General features: G+C 34.2%; 4 protein-coding genes across 4 annotated transcripts; 1 reads left to right on the top strand and 3 right to left on the bottom strand.

Annotated features, from left to right (window-relative positions):
* Nucleotides 1-634: 634 nt before the first annotated feature.
* On the bottom strand, nt 635-1,953 carry LOC25500551 (germin-like protein). Its single transcript, XM_024772841.2, has 2 exons — nt 1,933-1,953; nt 635-1,333 (listed from the first exon to the last, which is right to left on the bottom strand). Exons 1-2 carry the CDS (start codon nt 1,951-1,953, stop codon nt 707-709), a joined length of 648 nt encoding a protein of 215 aa, XP_024628609.1. The 3' UTR covers nt 635-706.
* Nucleotides 1,954-3,029: 1,076 nt separating this feature from the next.
* LOC11428621 (germin-like protein) lies at nt 3,030-3,665 on the bottom strand. The gene has a single exon (XM_003627240.2). The coding sequence runs from the start codon at nt 3,663-3,665 to the stop codon at nt 3,030-3,032; it is 636 nt and encodes a 211-aa protein (XP_003627288.2).
* Nucleotides 3,666-4,620: 955 nt separating this feature from the next.
* LOC11431133 (germin-like protein 8-14) lies at nt 4,621-5,387 on the top strand. The gene has a single exon (XM_003627239.3). It carries the CDS (start codon nt 4,654-4,656, stop codon nt 5,290-5,292), a length of 639 nt encoding a protein of 212 aa, XP_003627287.1. The 5' UTR covers nt 4,621-4,653; the 3' UTR covers nt 5,293-5,387.
* Nucleotides 5,388-13,772: 8,385 nt separating this feature from the next.
* Nucleotides 13,773-16,540, bottom strand: LOC120577456 (uncharacterized). Its single transcript, XM_039828990.1, has 6 exons — nt 16,465-16,540; nt 16,294-16,348; nt 15,916-16,157; nt 14,741-15,870; nt 13,812-14,652; nt 13,773-13,780 (listed from the first exon to the last, which is right to left on the bottom strand). Exons 1-6 carry the CDS (start codon nt 16,538-16,540, stop codon nt 13,773-13,775), a joined length of 2,352 nt encoding a protein of 783 aa, XP_039684924.1.
* Between the last annotated feature and the right edge of the window lie 3,240 nt (nt 16,541-19,780).

The raw sequence follows: 19,780 nt of genomic DNA, 5'->3' as shown, positions 1-19,780 counted from the left end.
CTTAAACAAGCCAGGCCATAGGCCCCTTTAGGCCGGCCTGGCCTATTCCCAACCCTATTCAGGAGAGATCTTGTTTCTGGTATTCAAATTGGTGATTAGCATCATTTTTACATACTATATCAAGAAGAGCTTAGTAAAATCACATCTTATGTTGCAGTTGCAGTAAATTTTGAATATCTTAAGCTAATTGATATATTGCATATATGCCACCACATGAGCATATGATAATGCATTCTGCTAAACATAGGTAGCCATTAAAAGTATTTCATTTCAATTGTCTTTGTTATTACTGTAGAATCTTCTTAATGGCTGAAGAGTTTTACAGTTGCTGGTTTTGTGTCTTCTTCTACCATGTCAAGAGTAACTTTTTCTCCATCTCACCACCACATCCAACAAGTAAGGAAGTGGATTTAAAGGAAGATGATACCCAAAAAGTCGAAATTAGTTAGGAAGAGTCAGAGAAAGAGGACATGACAAACTCATGCACGCGCAACAGGTGGGTCTAAATCTAGTGCAAATTAAATTAAATTGATGGTAAAAATAAAAACAGTTGATATATAATATAAGAAATTAAGAACCCTACTTTTCTCTTGCTTTATTAAAAAATGAAAATCGACATAAAAACAAAAAAACGAAACACATACATAAGTTTATTGCCGACATAACTAAATTTGGAACAAACATAGAAGTGGATTCATAAGCAATCTTAGCCACGGCCATCAAACTGAGCCTTAAGCTTCATAATTTGTGACACTTCAAGTAAAGTAGTGTTTGCAATTATTGAAGTTGATAAATCGTTGCCAAATAATAGATAATCAAGTATTTGCATGGTGGGATTTGTGCTACTTAAAGCAGCAAAAATAACAGCTTTTCCAACACCAGTGTTAACTAAAAAATGCAAAAGTCCTTTTGGAAAAACTACAATATCACCATGTTTAACAATTTTCAAATAAACTTTTGCCGGTGTAATAAATCCAGCAGTTAATTGGCTTTCAACTATGATAAGCAATTCAGTCGCATCAGGATGAAAGTGCATTGGAACAGTTCCATTTATACCAAAGTCTCCCTTTGCTGCAGAGAAACCAAGTCGATTAAGACCTGGTAAACTAGTAACAAAAGCAGTGGTTAATGTAACATTAAAAGGGTCTAATATTGTGCTTCCGGGTACAAAGCCAGAGAACACAAAATCATCTGCTGTTACATTTGTTTCTGACTTGCATGGATAGCCTGAAGGAGTGTTTGGAAGCTGTAAATCTGCCACACAGAAATCATTGACAGAAGTAGCATAAGAGGTGTAATCAACTTCAAAACATAGTATGACTCTTAGAATTTTCTAAGATCTGAACTTAGTAAGAAATTCTTAAGTGTTTATGCACTTCAAAATTTGACAAAGTAAGGGCCCAAGTTAAAATTGCAGAGTCTTGTTATGTTTCAAGTCTTTAACTTCTTATATAAGGAAGGATTTGAGAGACGTTGGAGAAGTGTCAGCGTATTAAGAGTCCTTGAGAAGCAATCAAATCAAGATGTTGGAATGTTGCATGATATGGTTAATACCATTTGAAAAGACATTCAAAATCTATTGCTGCAAATAGAATTATCTGTTTCATTCCTTTTGTCCTTGAATTTGACTTAGCACATGATTCAGAAGAAGAAAAACTGTACTATCTGAGTCTGATAGGGACATCTTGAGAAGAAGACAAAGTATGACATGTCCTTCAGAGTGTTTGCAAATCCTCAGAGTCTTCTATCCTTCAGAGTCTGATGACCTTCGGAGTCAGGTCAAGCTTCTTCAGGATCTAATCTAAGTTTTCAAATTTACTTTGTTATGCCTCTGAAGGATAGAAGACTCAGAGTCTTCTATCCTTCAGAGTCTGATAGCCTTAAGAGTCAGGTCAAGCTTCTTCAGGATCTAATCTAAGTTTTCAAATTTACTTGTGCTTCTGATGCTCTCATACATGTTCAGACCTTGATGAATTTTAATCTATGGTCGTGCACACTTAAACATATATTAGCATATAAAATAGTTCTTCAATACTTTGTTATCATCAAAACTTCAGAGACATTGTAAAAATTGAATTTTGTTCCAACACTGTTGCCTTCCTAAAAAAATTAAGGTCATTACAAACCTTCTATATGGACTACAAAACAAAATGTTTGACCAAAATCAAACCTAAATCTTAGACTTGTCGCTTATAGACCAAAAAACTGTGAAAAGCCCTGCCAAATTCAGAGAAAAAACCAATTCTCAACCTAACCAGCTACAAACACTATACCACACCTTGAAAACGAAATCACAAATGACATAAAGTGATCACCTAACGTACTCCACTAATACCCCACAAAACACACATGATAAGCCACTCAAATCAAGGATAAACCTACAACGAAAGATATTTTGGTGGCTAGGAACCCTATGAAGAAGCAACTTCCAAAAAAGTCTAAAACTTTGGTCGAATTTGGCGGTCCACTTTGACATCGCTATCAACAAATATAAAAGTCGAATATATTTAATACATGCATGATGGCTAATTATTACAGTTAACAGTGGATTATGCTACTAAGGGTGTTTTTAATCTGTCAAACAATAAGTACTGGACATAATAATACAACATACCTAAATGTCGCAATGCCAAGTCATTGAATTTATGGTACATTATTACTAGGCGAAAAATTCCCAATTCATGTTCCTGGTTAAAATGCATGCCTAATCCACTGGATCAGGTTTACGCCCCCAGTTGCTTGTACTTTTTACGTTTAGTCTATCTATGGGTTAGCAAATGGGCTTCCATTTGCTCCCTTTTTGTTTAAAAAGAAAAAATCCTAGCTCCTTAATATCGAGTCTTGATGACATGCAAATGGTTGGTAAAGATAAAAACCGTTGATACAATGTAAAAATTAGGAACCATACTATACTCTCTTGCTTTATTAAATAAAATGAAAATTGACATAAAAACACAAAAACCAAACACATACATATTGTTGACATAACTAAATTTGGAGCAAACATAGAAGTGGATTCATAAGAAATCTTAGCCACTGCCACGAAACTGAGCCTTAAGCTTAATAATTTGTGACACATCAAGTAAAGTTGGGTTTGCGATTATTGAAGTTGATAAATCGTTGCCAAATAATAGATAATCAAGTATTTCCATTTTAGGGTTTGAGCTACTGAAAAAAGCAGAAGCAATAGCATTTCCAACATCAGTGTTAACTCCAAAATGTAAAAGTCCTTTTGGAATAACTAAACTATCACCAGGTTTAACAGTTTTCAAATCAACTTTTGTTGGTGTAATAAATCCAGCAGTTAACTGGCCTTTAACTACGATAAGCAATTCATTTGCATCAGGATGAAAATGCATTGGAACAGTTCCATTTAAGCCAAAGTCCCCCCTTGCTGCGGAGATACCAAGTCCATTAAGACCTGGTAAACTAGTGACGAATGCAGTGGTTAATCTAACATTAAAAGGGTCTATTGTGTTTCTAGGTACAAAGTCGGAGAATAAAAAATCATCCACTGTTACATTTGTTTCTGACTTGCATGGATAGCCTGAAGGGGTATTTGGAAGCTGTAAGTCTGCAACACAGAAATCATTGACTGAAGTAGCATAAGAGGCATATGATAAGAGAAGAGAAAAATAGAAAAGAGTAATGTAAATGATCCTCATCTTTCAAAATTCGATTTGGAATAAGAGAATATAAGGGGGTTGGTTTGCCATTTATAGTGTCAATGAAATGATAGATACATTGAGCTTTAGGTTGCATACCGATAAAATATACTCCACAACAACTAAACTTAGAGCTATGAAATCTGGATACAGAGTACGAGTGTGGGTGCGAAACGATAGAGAAATGTCAAATTTTTAAAATTCAAGATACGATAGGGTAAGATATGTTAATTTGTTTAGAAGAAAACTTATATGCATTTAATACTTGAAAGAAATATGTATGGTATAAGTAAATCATAATAATCTAATTTTATTCTTACGTAAGAATATCAGTAAAAGCATTATTAAAAGAATTCAAAACAAATTTAGATTATGTTGAACTCATATTAAATTAGTTATAAATAAATAGAAATAGGTGCATAGATAGGTTGGTATAAGTTAGTTATATAGACAGATAGGCATTTATTTATGGCTTAATTGCACTTTTGGACCCCTATCTTTCCAAAAGTTGCGGTTATGGACCCCTAACTAATTTAAATACAAAACAGCCCCCTATGTTTTGATTCTTTGGCAGTTTTGGACCCCCAGTCCATTGTTGACTCGGTCAACGTTGACGTGGCACCCTAAGTGAGGTGCCACGTGTCAAATTTTTTATGTTTTTTTTGTCTTGGGGGTCCAAAACTGCCAAAGAATCAAAACATAGGGGGCTGTTTTGTATTTAAATTAGTTAGGGGTCCATAACCGCAACTTTTGGAAAGATAGGGGTCCAAAAGTGCAATTAAGCCTTTATTTATTTATTTCTGAACAGCTTACATTCATGCAAGATGACTCTAAGGTTACGTTGCCTTAAGAAAACTATTACTAGCTATTACATTTTACAGCTACTAAGCAAGCTAAGGCTCTAAACACACACCTTGTATGAATATTAATACATTATAAATAGCAAACCAATCTCATTATTCTCTCATCCCACACACAAATTTCAAAGATGAAGATGATCCAAATTGTTCTTTTCTTTTTTGCCCTAATCTCATTTACCACCAATGCTATTGATTCTGATGATTTCTGTGTAGCAAACTTATTTCTTACATCAGACACCCCTTCAGGCTATCCATGCAAATCAGAAAAATTTGTAACAGCGGATGATTTCATGTACTCTAGCTTAGCAGCTGCTGGAAACACAGCAAACCCTTTTAAAGTTGGATTAACCTCGGTAAATGTCAGTAATTTAGCAGGTCTCAATGGACATAAGTTATCTGCAGCAAGAATAGATATTGGTATAAATGGAAGTGTACCAATGCACACTCATCCTGATGCAACTGAATTACTAATCGTTATTCAAGGTCAAATTACTGTTGGATTCATCACACCTACAAAACTTTTGGTGAAAATTCTTAATCCTGGTGATGTTTGGGTTTTTCCAATAGGACTATTGCATTTTCAATTTAACTCTGGTGATGGAAATGCTATTGCTTATGCTGCTTTTAGTAGCTCAAACCCTAGCATACATGTAATTAGTCCTTTGTTATTTGGTAACAACTTACCAACTTCCACAATTCAAAAGACTACTCTTCTTGATGCTGCACCAATTATGATGCTTAAGGGTGTGTTTGGTGGCAGTGGCTAGGATTGGTAGCTTATGAATCATCCACTTCTATGTTTGTTTTAAATTAATAAGATGAGATATGTCAGCAATAAAACACATGTGTGTTACGTTTTTTATGTTATTATTATTTGAATTTTCATTTTAATAATATAAGAGGATGATATGGTTCTTAATTTGATCTAATCTAATCTCAATGGTTTTGCCAACACAACACATTAACATCTTATACATAAAAGTTCTTAAGTCTCTCTGGAAAAAAAAGTGCTTAAATCTCTTAGAAAACCTTATGAAATCAAAGCTGTTGTAACGAGTGCAATGTAAAAAAATTATAACACGACAGAAACTAATTGTAGACGACGAATGGAAAGAGCAAGATCCTTAGGCATTGTTTGCGAGTTTAGAGGGCAAGGAATGGGAGAAAAAAATGAAAGGACAATTGGAAGAAATAGAGGGGATTGGGGGGGGGGGGGGGGGTGTTGAGAGACGTAATGTGATAGATAGAATAAGTAAATGATTCGGTGTGTGTGATTTGGTATTTGTCACTTCGTCTACACATCAAATTTCTTTTACTAAATTACATTTATTAATAGTAGTTAGTAAATATGTATAATGCACTTGCCTAAAAATACTAAGGGTGTGTTTGTTTCAAGTTATATTTGTTGATTTTCAAAAATAAAATGATAGGAATATATATGCCTATGTTTGTTACAAGTTTACTAAATTTTATTCCGGATATAAAGTGTTCCTAGGATAGAAAAATTTTCCCAAGAAAAATGGTGGGAATAAAGTTCCCATGGAGATGGGAATAAATTCGTAAATAGTTACCTATTATAATCCCTATTTTCATGGTTCTAGGAATATTATAAAGTTAACCAAACATATTTTTCCTAAATACCTTAGAATAAAATTCACATCTTTATAAATTAACAACCGACATTAGACTTAATCCCTTTAGACGCAGTGTGAGGTATATTGAAAATTTTATGAGGGTACAAAACATAAAAGAAAATAGAGAATACAAATCCCTCCCAAGGATTTCCCCAACAAACAAATTGTTCTTCTTTTACTCAGAATCTATCAAAAGAATGATGAAGCAGATATATTTTATTTACGTGAAACAGGTTTTATTCATTCATTTCCTTCCTTCGTGATATTTTCTCTCTTTTTCATCTTGGTGTGTTCTGAACTTTACAAAAATAATACTCAAATGACTTTGGTTGTTCAAGACAATTTTTAACATTACTCTCTTAATTTAAATTTGTATCATTGATCTCTATAAAAAAAAATTGTTTGTTAATATGATATTTGAAACTAAAAAAATCTAAATGTCTATTCAATTTGATAATATTCAATGACATTAACGTCACAAATTTAGGAACTACATTGAAAAACTATTTAAAAATTATACATAGTGACAGTGCATCCAACTTAATATATATTGACATTAACATGAAATGCATTTTCATTATTAATCAACTCATTGCGGATTACAAATACATATTACAGAAGCCATTCAAGTTAAATTCCACAAGATCCCACAAATTTACAATCATTGTTCTTGTCACAGGCATGATTTCTACACGGCCTAATCGCCAATAACTCATTATTTCTACGAGCACAATGAAGTTCAAAACCAATAACCCCACTCATGTGTTTATTTAATACATTTTGAAAGACAATCTATCTTTCTTGGAGGAGGTACTTGCATAAATATATTTTGCTTTAAGTATGTCAAAATCTGCATCCCCTTCCAAAAAAATCTTGTTTGCTAGGAAGAAAAATTAAGTTTAGTTAAGGGTGGAGTACGAGCAGGTTCCATGCTCAAATCACTCCCTTTCGCAAAATTAAAATTGAAACTGTCTCCTTCTAAATTTGGTCATGAAGTAGGGAGTTCAACATCTGTTGTTGTAGAAATCTGATGAAATAAAATAATCATGTTGAGCATAATAGAATGAAATAAAAATAATTCTATACTTCTTCCGTGTGAAAAACCTCAGCAAAAGATATTTACGTGTGGAAACAAAATCCGCTGCAAATGTTTCACATGAGATGTGTGTCCATAAAACACGCACCCGCGCATGCGTACGCATGTGCGCTGCGACTACGATTATGACGTAAAATTTGTAAGATTTTGAATTTCTTAATTTTAGATATTGAATATGGATCCTATAATTTTAAATTTAAGTCCAGACTAACATATATCCAAATAAAATGTTAGACTCGATTGTAATTAATATTTTTTGGTTTATATGCTATGTTGAATTATTTTGACATTCAATAATTTAGTGATTTTTTTAAGAATATTGAGAATAAATTTGAAAGTGACATGTTGCATAAAAAACTTTACTTTATATATATATATATACACTATTGATTGATATATTTTTTGAAAAGTTACTCTTATATCTTTTCATTTAAAACTATTTCTAGATTTTTTTTCGTCGTAGATCTATATTTTTTTTTAAAAGTATAACAAACAGATACAATGATTCTTCTTCTTAAAAAAAAAAACAAATACAATGATCATTTTTGTCAAAAAAAAAAGATACAATGATCTTTAAAGTGTATATATTCCAATATAATCTTTAAAGGCACACTTGGATGGGGTTACCAAATTTAACTGTTGCCTTGACGATAACTATTGTACTATTGGTTCCTGATATCTCTTAAAGTGCCATATAATGAATAGGAGAAAGTTTAACTAAACCATGCTAGGTTTCAGAGGTTAATTCTCTCACTTTTTTAATGTTGGTGGAGCACCTACTTTGATGAGGATCTGTAATGTTTGAAAACAGCAAACCTTCTGCTACCGACCAAATGTCAATCCACTAAATACATTTAAAAATAATAATGAGTCTTCTTTTGAAAAACCTCAGCAAAATAATATTTATATGTGGAAACAAAATCCATTGCAAATGTTCCACATGAGGCGTGTGTCCAAAAAACACACGCGCGCACACATGCATGTCCGCGCGTACGCATGTGTGCTGCGACTAGGACTATAACGTGAACATGGTGCTCGTGTGTGATAGATGTCACCTTTGTGAAAAATAAAAGAGTTGAGGCATAATAAAGACAGACCATTAGTGCATATCTTAATTCATAAATTCACGGTAACATAATTTATTCCTACATCATTGATGATGTTTTCTAAATATTTTTCCCAATGATATGAATTATGAAGATGAATCACTTAATTTTCTTTTTTAATTTTCTTTTTTGTTTGGTCAGATAGCCTAGTGACTAGGAATTCACTTTTAAAGTGAATAAGTGGGGTGTCCGGGGTTCGAACCTCGGCCCCTGCATATAATAATGTATTGTCCCTGCCAATTGAGTTATGCTCACGGAGACTAATTTTTCTTTTCAATTACCCTCACTATTGCAATTTTTAGCTTTTAATAACACAATTTTAATAGCTTTTCTATATAAATGATATTAAAAAGGCAACATACATGCCTTTAATAACCTTTTTGGTCGAGCGCTAAAGAAAAGCTACTAAAAAATATGGATTAAATAGCGCTTTTAGCTAGGTAAACGCTGTTACTTAGCTTCGCAAAGATAGCGCTTTGCAATGAACGCTATTATTAGGGGGGGTAGTTAGCGTTTTTATACAAACGCTATGTTTGGTGTTTATCAAATTGGAGTATATTAAAAAAAAAAAGGACCTAACAAAAGGCAATCGTATGTGTAGCTCTTCTCCATCAAAAACTGAAAACCTCTTCTCCTCCACCACAAAACCGCGCGCCGTCTCCAAACCGCAAGTATATATCTCTCTCTTCCTTCTCTCACTCCAACCCATCTTACCGCATGGAACCCTATCTTTTCTTCCACCGCGAACCCATCCTTCCCTCGAACCCATCCACCGTTAAAACCCATCGATCTGCATCACTAATCACAAAATCGTTGATCTTTCTCCGCGAATATGTCATCCTCCGCAAACCCGTCATCCGTTGTGAACCCATAGTTGAATCCTCGCAAACCCTCAATCAGGTATTGCTGAAACTAACATGATTAATTTGTTCACTAATATGTACAATAGCTAATTTGCCTTTACAAATGCGTGAGATGATTGCAGCTCAACGTGAAACCCTTGATCTGGTTTTTTTGTTTTGGATATCAAGAAAGAATGGAAATTGATTTGATCCTGATGCTTAAAGATAACTTTGTTTTTATTTTTGCAAACCTCTAAACATTGTAATAATGATTTTATTGTTGATTTTCTAGGTATAAACCACTAATGCCAATTTTAATGGATTTTTTTGCTCTTTCATATGTTGGATTTTTCTGCTCACGCCTCAGAACAACAAGTATCAAGCCCAAATCTAAAGGCCTAATCATTATTATTATTTATTCTTGATTGAAAAGAACCCTATCTTTAGGCCTAATCATTATTATTATTTATTCTTGATTGAAAAGAAACCTTGATCACTATTGACCAAATCTAAAGGGACCACGAAATAATTTTTTTTTGGCAGTACGAGTGGAAAAAATACGGGAGCTGCTAATATAACAATTGTGTGTGGGTGTATCAGTGGTACATGTCACCTAAGATGAAATAAGGGTTCGAACCCGGCCCCTAAATATTATAATGTAAATTATTATTATTATTATTATTATTATTATTATTATTATTATTATTATTAGGCTTAAATATGTATTTGATCCCTGCAAATAGGGGTCGTTTAAAAATTGGTCCTTGCAATCACTAATCCTTGCAAACAAACCCTGCAATTATTAATCACTTAAAAATTGGTCCTTGTACCCAGTTAAACGCATCCAGGTCATCTGTTTACTGATGTGGCAACGTATAACCGGTTTTCAGTTGACAGGTCAGCTATATGGGCATGAGAATGGACAAAAATGCCCCTCTTCAGATGAGGGCAACGTAAAATGACGTAACTACCCTTCGTTCATCTTCTTCAAAAACCATCCTTTTCTCTTCTCTTTCACCGCGACCCTCTTCTTCCTGGATCTCCAGATCGTTCTCTTCTTCTTCTCCATTTCATTTCAATCATTGTTTCCTGAACATTGCAAATGTCAACCGATACCTCAACAAAAGACAACTACGAAACCTACTGCAATGGTGGAAAGTTTCCCCCTCCCTCATTGCCCACATCTCGAGGGATGCTTCCACTGTGCCGTTGTTTACCTATGAAGCCGATGATTCTTTACATAGCAACGACTTTGGAGAATCAAGGCAGGAGGTTTTGGAGAGTCGCGATTGGCAGGTAAGTTTTATTTTATGAAATTTCCGTTTTTCATTGTATTGTAAATACAATACAGTGACAGTGAATAAAATTGGAAAATGCTTGCTTTGGTATGTAGAAAAAATACAAAACCTACAATGAGTGGATTTGGGATGATGAACTTGGTCCAGCTACCAGACCAATGGCTCAGTGCTATTCAGCTGTTTCAAACTCAAAGGAAGCAGACTCTGCACCATGATAAGTGCTAGAAAGTTGTAATTTAAGTGATATATTTTAGGCACTTTTGTTACTTGTTTTGCAAGTTATTAAGGGAAAAGCCGAGAAATAAGTGATTATTGCCCTTTTACGCTTTATCTATCTTACTTCACCCATTTGTGCAGGATTCGAACTCAAGACATCAAGCAAAGAGAAGAAAATCGAGAAAAGTACAAAAAGGCAGAAAAAGGAGATTACTCGCCTCCAACTCGCCATGGCAAGCAGCAAAGGCGAGCAATTCCAGAATGCAACAAAGATCACACGCCACCAACTCGCAATGGCGAGTAGAAGGCGAGCTTACTCGCCATGGCGAATGGAAGGACTCGCGAGGCGAGTAAGGGCGGTTTAGCCTCTAAATGCTGACGTGGCACAAACCCAATGGGGAAGAAACTTCAACTCGCCATGGCGAATGAAGCAGCTCGCGAGGCGAGTGAAGGCAGACTCAGAATTCTATAAATAGCCCACTCAACCATTTCAGAGAGAGATAGTTTTTACATAGTTTTTCACTTAGTTTCTCTCTGTGTTTTCACTTGTAATATTCTTAGAGAGAGAGATAGGGCTTGTGCTTTATAGAGTGAGAGTGATAGAGAGTGGATTCTTCATCCTTTGTTGAGACATCACAAGTTGTAATGAATCTTGCTTCTTCAATTCATTCTTGCAAGGCTTCCATGACAATGAGTAGCTAAATCTCCTTTGTTGGGATTAGAGGTACTTGATCATAGTTTAACATGTAATCGTTTGATCTATAAATATATGGTTCTAGCATTTGAATTGATATTGAGGTTATTCTTGCACTTTAATCTTTATCTTTGATTTAATTGTGATTGAGAAATACTTTTGAATCTAGGTTTAGAATAACCATCTATCAAAACATAGTTTCTAGACATGGAATCGATGTTTTGATAATCACCTTGAGTATCCAAACCTAAAGCTTTCTTATCATTTAATAGATTGAGAAATCATCGATTGAACGATAAGATCGACTCTTGAATCATTCAATAGTTTGAGACATCGACCATTGAATGATACAATTGATTTCACAATATTGTTTGGACACGAATGGTGTTGTCGAGGGATACGTGATAATATCAAAGAAAAGCTAGAATCCATGTATGATCATTAGGTTACGTGCGACGCTCGATCAAGGAACTCTAATCCTAACAAGTTTTACGCCCTATTAATCTCAATTTTATCATTTGCAATTCAGTTACTAAAACAAACAATCAACTATCGTTTAACTTGAAATGATATTTGGTGTCGAACGGTCCGCGATATCGCACTAGTCCCTGAGGAGACGATATAAATACTTACTATTGTTTGATGCAAAAATACTACATCACACCATTGATTCGTGAAGATGGTAATGCACATCTGATTCGTGAAGATGAGTCTGCACCTGTGAATGGACCTGTGATTCGTGAAGCTGAGTCTGCAAAGTCTGGAAGGTATACAAACCAACATTGCAACTGTGGTGAATTATGGGAGAAGAAGAAAGACAAGTGGAAAATGAAGGTGTTGGCTGAGAAGAAGAAGGTTGAATTGCTTAAGTGGATTATCATAGCTAGCTGGTTGATCTTTGCTGTATTCTTTGCTAAGAAGTAATGTTATGTAGTTTGTAAGTTTGATGTTAGCTGTGGTGTGTTATGGTGTAATGTTTTGTTGTGTAATTGTGTATTGTGTTTGTGTACTTTTGTTGGTACAACTATTATGTAATGTGAAGTTTATGAATGAAATCATGGCTTGTTAGTTTGTGTCAATGTTTGGAAGATGATTGCAATTAAAGTTTGAAACACAAGTTATAATTGTTGAATACTTAAAAATAATTCATTCTTTGCCAAAAGTTGAATACTTATAATAACTGATGTTCATACTTTGTGTTACAAAATTTGGACTTAGCCAAGCAAATCACAGAGTTATGACAATTCAAGTACTGCTATTACATAAGTGGGACATAGCCAAACACCAAGATACAAGTCTTAAACAAGTTGCATAAGTTGGACTTTGCAAAACACAAAATACAAGTCAGTGGAAATGTCATTACATCATTAACACTAAATATACTTCACATTTTCAACACTTCTTAACAAGGTCAAGCAGCTTCCACCTGCATCTGTTAATTTTCTTGGTGTAGCTTCAGCAACATGTTTCCCTGATCCACCTGCCTCTTCAACTTCTTCATCAACCACCTCAATTGGGTTTTCCATATCTTTCCCTGGACCTTTTTTTATTGCAGGACCTTTCCAGACTATTCTGCCACTCCTCCTAACAGGGGCTTTTACTTTCACTATTGGCTCCACAATGGCCCTAACAACATCTAAGGTGCGAACAGTAGGTTTTCTTGGTGGTTTTCTATGCATACCAGGTTTAACAGAAGGTTTCTTCATAACAGTAGGTTTTGGGTTAATAACTGTGGTTACATTTGCTATGGGTTTAACAACTGTGTGTGAACTTTTTGATGTGTGCACCGCAGTGTTGACAGTTGCAGTTGGCCTCACAGATGTGCTTGAAGTGTGAACCGTAGTGGTGACATTTGCAGTTGGCTCTATTAATGTGTGTGATTTGTTGGTGGTGTGAACTGTTGTTTGAACATTAGCACTTGGCTTTACAGATGAAGACATAAAAGCCATGGGATTTTTTTTAGGTTTCTTACTCTGTTTTGGAGGAATGAATGTTGTATTGCTCCCAACCTTCCTTTTCTTACTTGCACCCTGCACAGGCTCATTTGCACTTGATGTAGACTCCCCACCATGAATTGTACTTGCTCCACAAACAGCTTCACTTGCACTTGCACTTGCTCCATCATTAGCTTCACTTGCACTTGCTCCAGCATTAGCTTCACTTGCACCAGTCCCAGCTTCACTTGGTTGTCTTGGTGGCTTTCTCTGTGTTCACCAATAATAGAATACACATGTTAGCTTATTACAAAATTTGAAGAATAAATCTAAAAAATGATAAAATGTAATACCTTTCTTTTTTGAGCATTGGGGTTGACAGTTAGACTTTTGCATCCTTTAGCATTATGCCCAAACTTATCACATTTTATGCACCTGTAAGTAGTCCCAGATCTTTTATACTTACCTTGTGAGGATGGTGCTTCATCAGCTTCTCTCATTCTAACCTTTTTTGGTCTTCCTGGACCCTTTTTATAAGCAGGGGGTAACAACTCCTCACATTCAACCTCTGACCACATGTCTTGACCATTGATAGCACTTACATTGTGTGTATAACACTTTTCATACATTTCCCTGCTATACCAGTCAGAGACATAATCTTCTGGGTCCTTTGAAGTTTTAGACATAGCTGCAATGGCATGTCTGCAAGGAATCCCCACCAACTCCCAAAAATTACATGAACAAGTTTTTTTTGCCAAATTAACAGTAAAGGCATGACTTCCTCCTACCTGATGAACTTCAAACTCCTCAGCAACACCCCATATGGCAACCCAACCACCAGACTTCACAATTTCTGTGTTTAATCTTTTCCTAGGCATAGGCATTATCTTATGGTTCCAAGTCTGTAGCTTAAGCCTATTGGTTGACATCCTATTCATTAAATATGTTCTAATCCATTCAGCCATGGTAAGTATTGGTTTGTCTCTAGCAACTAATATTGTTGAATTAAATGCTTCAGATATGTTGTTCATTAAGACATCACATTTAGGATAATAGGAAATAGCATGCTTACACCACATTTTAGGGTCATGTGCCACTAACCACTCCCAAGCTTTCAAGTCAATCTTCTTCAGCTCATCCATCTTTGACTTCCACAATTGATAATAAGTTGATTTGGCTGCACCCATGATCAAGTCCCTGATCAAAGCACCACCTCCAAATCTCTTTTTAAAGTTTGCATACAGATGCCTCAAACATGGTCTGTGTTCAACTATGTCATACCACTCCTCCAAAACTGATATCAGCCCCTGAAATTGATAAATAGTTAAAAGGTTAAAGAACCAGATATACAATTTACATAAAAGAACCAACCAGATCTAAAACAAAACACCTAACCTTTTGTTGATCAGAAATAAATACCCATCTCCTATTACTTCCAATATCTTCAAGCAGTAAGGTAAGGAACCACCTCCATGAATCTGTTGTTTCTGTCTCTACAACTCCAAAAGCCAAAGGAAAGTATTGGTCATTTGCATCTCTACCAACTGCAACCAATAAAATACCTCCAAATTGGGTTTTCAGATGACACCCATCCACCCCTATGAATGGCCTACAACTTGATATAAAGGCCTGCTTACAACCATCAAAGCAAAAATAAAACCTGCTAAATCTGGGTTGAACACTCAAAGACAGTCTATCAACATTTATCTTACACCTGTTTCCTTTAGATACCCTCTGAAGCTCAGCTGCATACCTCCACAGTAAGGTATACTGTTTCTTTGCATCCCCTTCTATGAGTTTCTTGGCCTTCTTTTTTGCCATCCAAGCTATGTAAAATGACACTCCAACTGACTTGTGTGTTCTCAGATCTGACATTATATCACTAACCTTCATCTCAGAGGTCCTCATATTCTCAAGGGCATATTTGGTAACAAAGTTTACATCAGCACTACGATTTTCTAAAACCCTACCACATGTGTGGTCCCCATTCCATGTCTTTAATTTAAAAGAATGGTTGTAGGCCACCTTGCTGCAAAGGGCTGTAAAGTCACAATTGGTATCTTTGCACACTATCCTACACCTACTTTTATCATTTTTAACTATTTTCATCTGGGTCCCATTTAATACACACCATTCCCTTATACCATCCTTGAACTCTTTAAGACTCTTAAAGTCCATGCCAAATGTGAACACATAATCCTTGGTTAGTTGGCTGGGCCTAAACACATCACAAGCAGGTGCTCTCTCATCACCACTCAAATCAGGATCATCAGAATCTAACTCTTCACTCTCATACTCCTTCCCCCAATCAGTATCATCAACATCTATATTATCCATTTCCACATTTCTTCCTATATCAGCCATCTTTGCCCCTGTGTCTTCATTCAAATTGCCTTCATCCACTTCTTCAAACCCATCATCAAATCCCAGTGCTCTCTCTTCCTCACTATCAATACACCTATCTTCATCTTCAACTTCAACTTCATCTTCACTACTACTACTTATACCACCATCTCCACCATCTCCTTGTTCATTATCATTGTACACTAATACTCATTTTCCCTTGTCACTTTTTGCTGCCTCAGAACTCTCACCCTTCTCATTGTTAACTACCTTATAACTCTCACCCAATTCCTCACCAACAACATCATAATTAGGGATATCAACAACAGCAGTACTTTCATCCACATTATGTTCAACAAAAACATTAACAACAATATTTTTGTTAAGTGCATAATCTTTTACAACTTCAGCAGTGGCATCATCTTTAATCACCCTAAAACTAAGATCTTCATCTAACATCCACCACAGCCTAAAAGGTTTTTTAACTAGCAAATCAGTTTCCAATATTCCAGTTAGTTCAAAAAAAACACCATTTATCAGGATCTACACCTTCAATCAACGTTTCTTCTCCCCCATTGTAACAAATAACCCAATCCCTAACAAACCTCCCCCCATAATGGAACTTAACGGAAATACCCAAATCTGGAAAATAATTAAACCCTAATTTAGAAATGATGGAAAAAATAAAACCCTAAATTAAAAACGATGACATTCAACTAAACAAAACCGAAAAAACAACAACTAAAAACATAATTCATCGTTTCAAATGAACATACCTGTATTATGACCTGACGATTCTCCATCCTTTGCGTTCTTCGAATTCGAAAATGACACCTCCTTTGGATTCGCCATTGAAAACGAGTCACGAAACTTCATTTGATTCGATCCGTATGAGATACCAACTTCAATCGCGCATTGAAACCGTAATCCCCTTTTCAAACCCTAATTTCTTCACCCAGAGATCGCAATTCGTACCAACCATGAGAATGAAGGATTAGAGGGTAGTTACGTCATTTTACATTGCCCTCATCTGAAGAGGGGCATTTTCGTCCATTCCCATGCCCATATAGCTAACCTGTCAACTGAAAACCGGTTATACGTTGCCACGTCAGTAAACAGATGACCTGGATGCGTTTAACTGGGTACAAGGACCAATTTTTAAGTGATTAATAATTGCAGGGTTTGTTTGCAAGAATTAGTGATTGCAAGGACCAATTTTTAAACGACCCCTATTTGCAGGGATCAAATACATATTTAAGCCTTATTATTATTATTATTCATGTTGTTGATGTTGTTGTTATTTATTCTTGATTATTATGATATTATTGTCATTGTTTTATTTCATCAAATTAGTAGTACATTGAAGAGAAACCTTGATCACTCTTGACCAAATCTAAAGGGACCACGAAATAATTTTTTGGCAGTACAAGTGAAAAAAATATGGGAGTTGCTCGTATAACATTTTAACCAAACACATTGAGCTAGCACAAAACATTTGAAGGAAAAAGGATGTTTTTGATATTCTTAGGCAAGAAGGCATTTCTCCAAGCCCTAATGTCCCTCATCCTCAACAACTAAAAAAGCACAATTCTGGTTAGGACCCAAAACTTTATTGTACAAATGAGTTCGTTGAAATTATAAGGCTATGCTTGGATCAATCGAAAAACAATTACATGTCTTGCCCTTCCATTGGAAATTGTAAACCTTTTATACTATGGAAGCCATGACAATATTCTAAATGATGCATTGTATAACAAAAATATACTAATAATAAATACAAGTTTATTTTAATTATTTATTGTTGTTAAATTATACTTTTCTTTACGTTTTGTGCTTTATTCCAAGACAAGATAGTCAAAAAAAATTGTCTAATTTTGGTTATGCTTTGATGCTAACATTTTCTTTTCAATGGTGTTGTAATCCATATGTCTAATTTTAGGCTCCCGAGTTTTTTAAGCCCCGTGATAGGCCTCATATTTTTATTTTTGAAAATATTTTCATACGTCAAAATTCGTAAACATTCTCTCGAAGTTTAAGTGGTATACAAATGAAGAGTCATAGTTCATGTTGTAAGTTTGATTTCAATGCTAGATATTTTATTGGTTATTTGAACCTTAAATTCCTTTTGTCTTCAGATTCCTATCAATCGAATTCGATATCGGTTGTTATAAATATATTAAGACAATTAATGTGTAGTTAAAATTTGTAAAAGTAAAAAATTAATTTATATTTTTATCATTTCAATATTATTGTTATTTTATGATCTCTAACAATTGGTAAATAATGTCTATATTAAATATTATTTTCAACACGCACTCGCGCGTATGTGTGCGCGCACCCGCGCATGTTTGCCTCTACTTCCTAGCCATTGCGTCTCAATTGTTACGTGGGTTTCAGGTATATATTTTAGTCTATGTAAAATTTTCTGTTAACATTTTTAATCACTCTAAAAAACTTCATCGTCATTTTAGTCCATGCAAAAAATATTTGCCTGCATTTTTTGTTACTAAAATGTCAAGGGAAAATGTTACAAGGACTAAAAAGTAAGACTTCTTTTTGTAGGGAATAAAACAAAAAGGAAAATGTTAACTAGTGCCCCAAAACATTGATTAAGGAGTCAAATGTAGCAAATATTATATTGAAACTTGTGTTGTCAACTCCTCAAAAGCAGAAAATATGTTATTTTCACTTTAAAATTTCCTTTTTAGTTTTTTTTTAACTAGAGGGCACTGGAACACTAGTTAACATGACTCAAACAAAAAATATGTTCATGTACCCGATCAAAACATTCAATTTTCTGCAGAATTTACTTTAACCATTTTTCTGTTTAGATCTGTAAGGAAAAAAAGTTACCATTTCAGAAACTTATGATTTTGCTAATCAAATTGCTTAGTCAATTGTAATTTTCTTATCAATCCATTAATTAATTGATTAATCTTTAATTGATTAATAGAAAAAGGGAAATGTTAACCGGTGTCCCTGAGACACTTAAGGATATGAAAAAGAAAATTATATAGTAGTTAATGCATTGAAATTGTGTAATTAATTTATAATAAAGTCAAAAACAGTTTCCTTTTATGAAAATAATTCTCTTTTATGGTATGCTTAACCAGTGCTCCGGGGGCACCGGTTAGTAGGACCCATAGAAAAATATGGTCAAATTATGTTAAATTAATAGTGAACATTGTCAAATAGATCATCTATTATAGGACGAATGAAGTATATGACTTTAATCAATTTCAATTAATATATATATATATATATATATATATATCTTAGCGTCCCTTTCTATATTTTGAGCAAGATTCACGTGATTAGCTCACAACAATTTAGCAAAGTAAACCAAGACCAATTTATTAGTTCAATGTCTCTTTATCAAACACATGACCCTAATCTCTTGGACAATTAATGTCATCACTAATTTTTTTCACAACTAAATAATCTAGTATCTCAAAAAACAATTATTTTGTAAACAAGAATTCTATGTCAACTTATAAAATCTAAGGTTATGGAAGTGAGTTCAACTCAATGGACGGGTGTATGATATTTCTTTTAACATTGTTTTTTTTTTTTTTTTAATATGAGTATTGTATACTAAAGCATCGATAAAGGGTGTGTTTGGTAAAAAGAAGTTATAAGTCAGCTGATAGCTGACAAGCTAGCTGATAGCTGGTGGCTGATAGCTGATAGCTTATAGCTGAAAAGTTAGCTTATTAAAATAAAAAAATATTTGGTAAAATTAGTTGTTCAAATGGCTGATAAATATAAAATGACGTATAAGGACAATCTTTTTTTATAAATCATATATACATTTTTTTATTAATTATTGTATTTCTTTTTAAATGTTTAAATTTATTTCAAAATATTTTCATCTCCCAAATGATAAATGTATTTATGAATTCAATTGACATTTTTTATTTAACAAAACTTTCTTTTAATGAATTTTACTCAACTAAACTTTCTTCACCCTTTATTGTAAATTTTATATAAAATTATTTATTATTGAATTAAGAGTATTAAGAGTATGTAAAAAAGAAAGTGAACAAGAAAATTTGAAAAAGATTGTGGGTAGTTTTTTTTTAAACGTGGTCA

This window comes from Medicago truncatula, chromosome 8 (assembly GCF_003473485.1).
Source record: "Medicago truncatula cultivar Jemalong A17 chromosome 8, MtrunA17r5.0-ANR, whole genome shotgun sequence".
Classification (NCBI taxonomy): Eukaryota; Viridiplantae; Streptophyta; class Magnoliopsida; order Fabales; family Fabaceae; genus Medicago; species Medicago truncatula.
The sequence above is the reverse complement of the archived record's forward strand: the minus strand, read 5'-3'. Positions and strand labels throughout refer to the sequence as shown.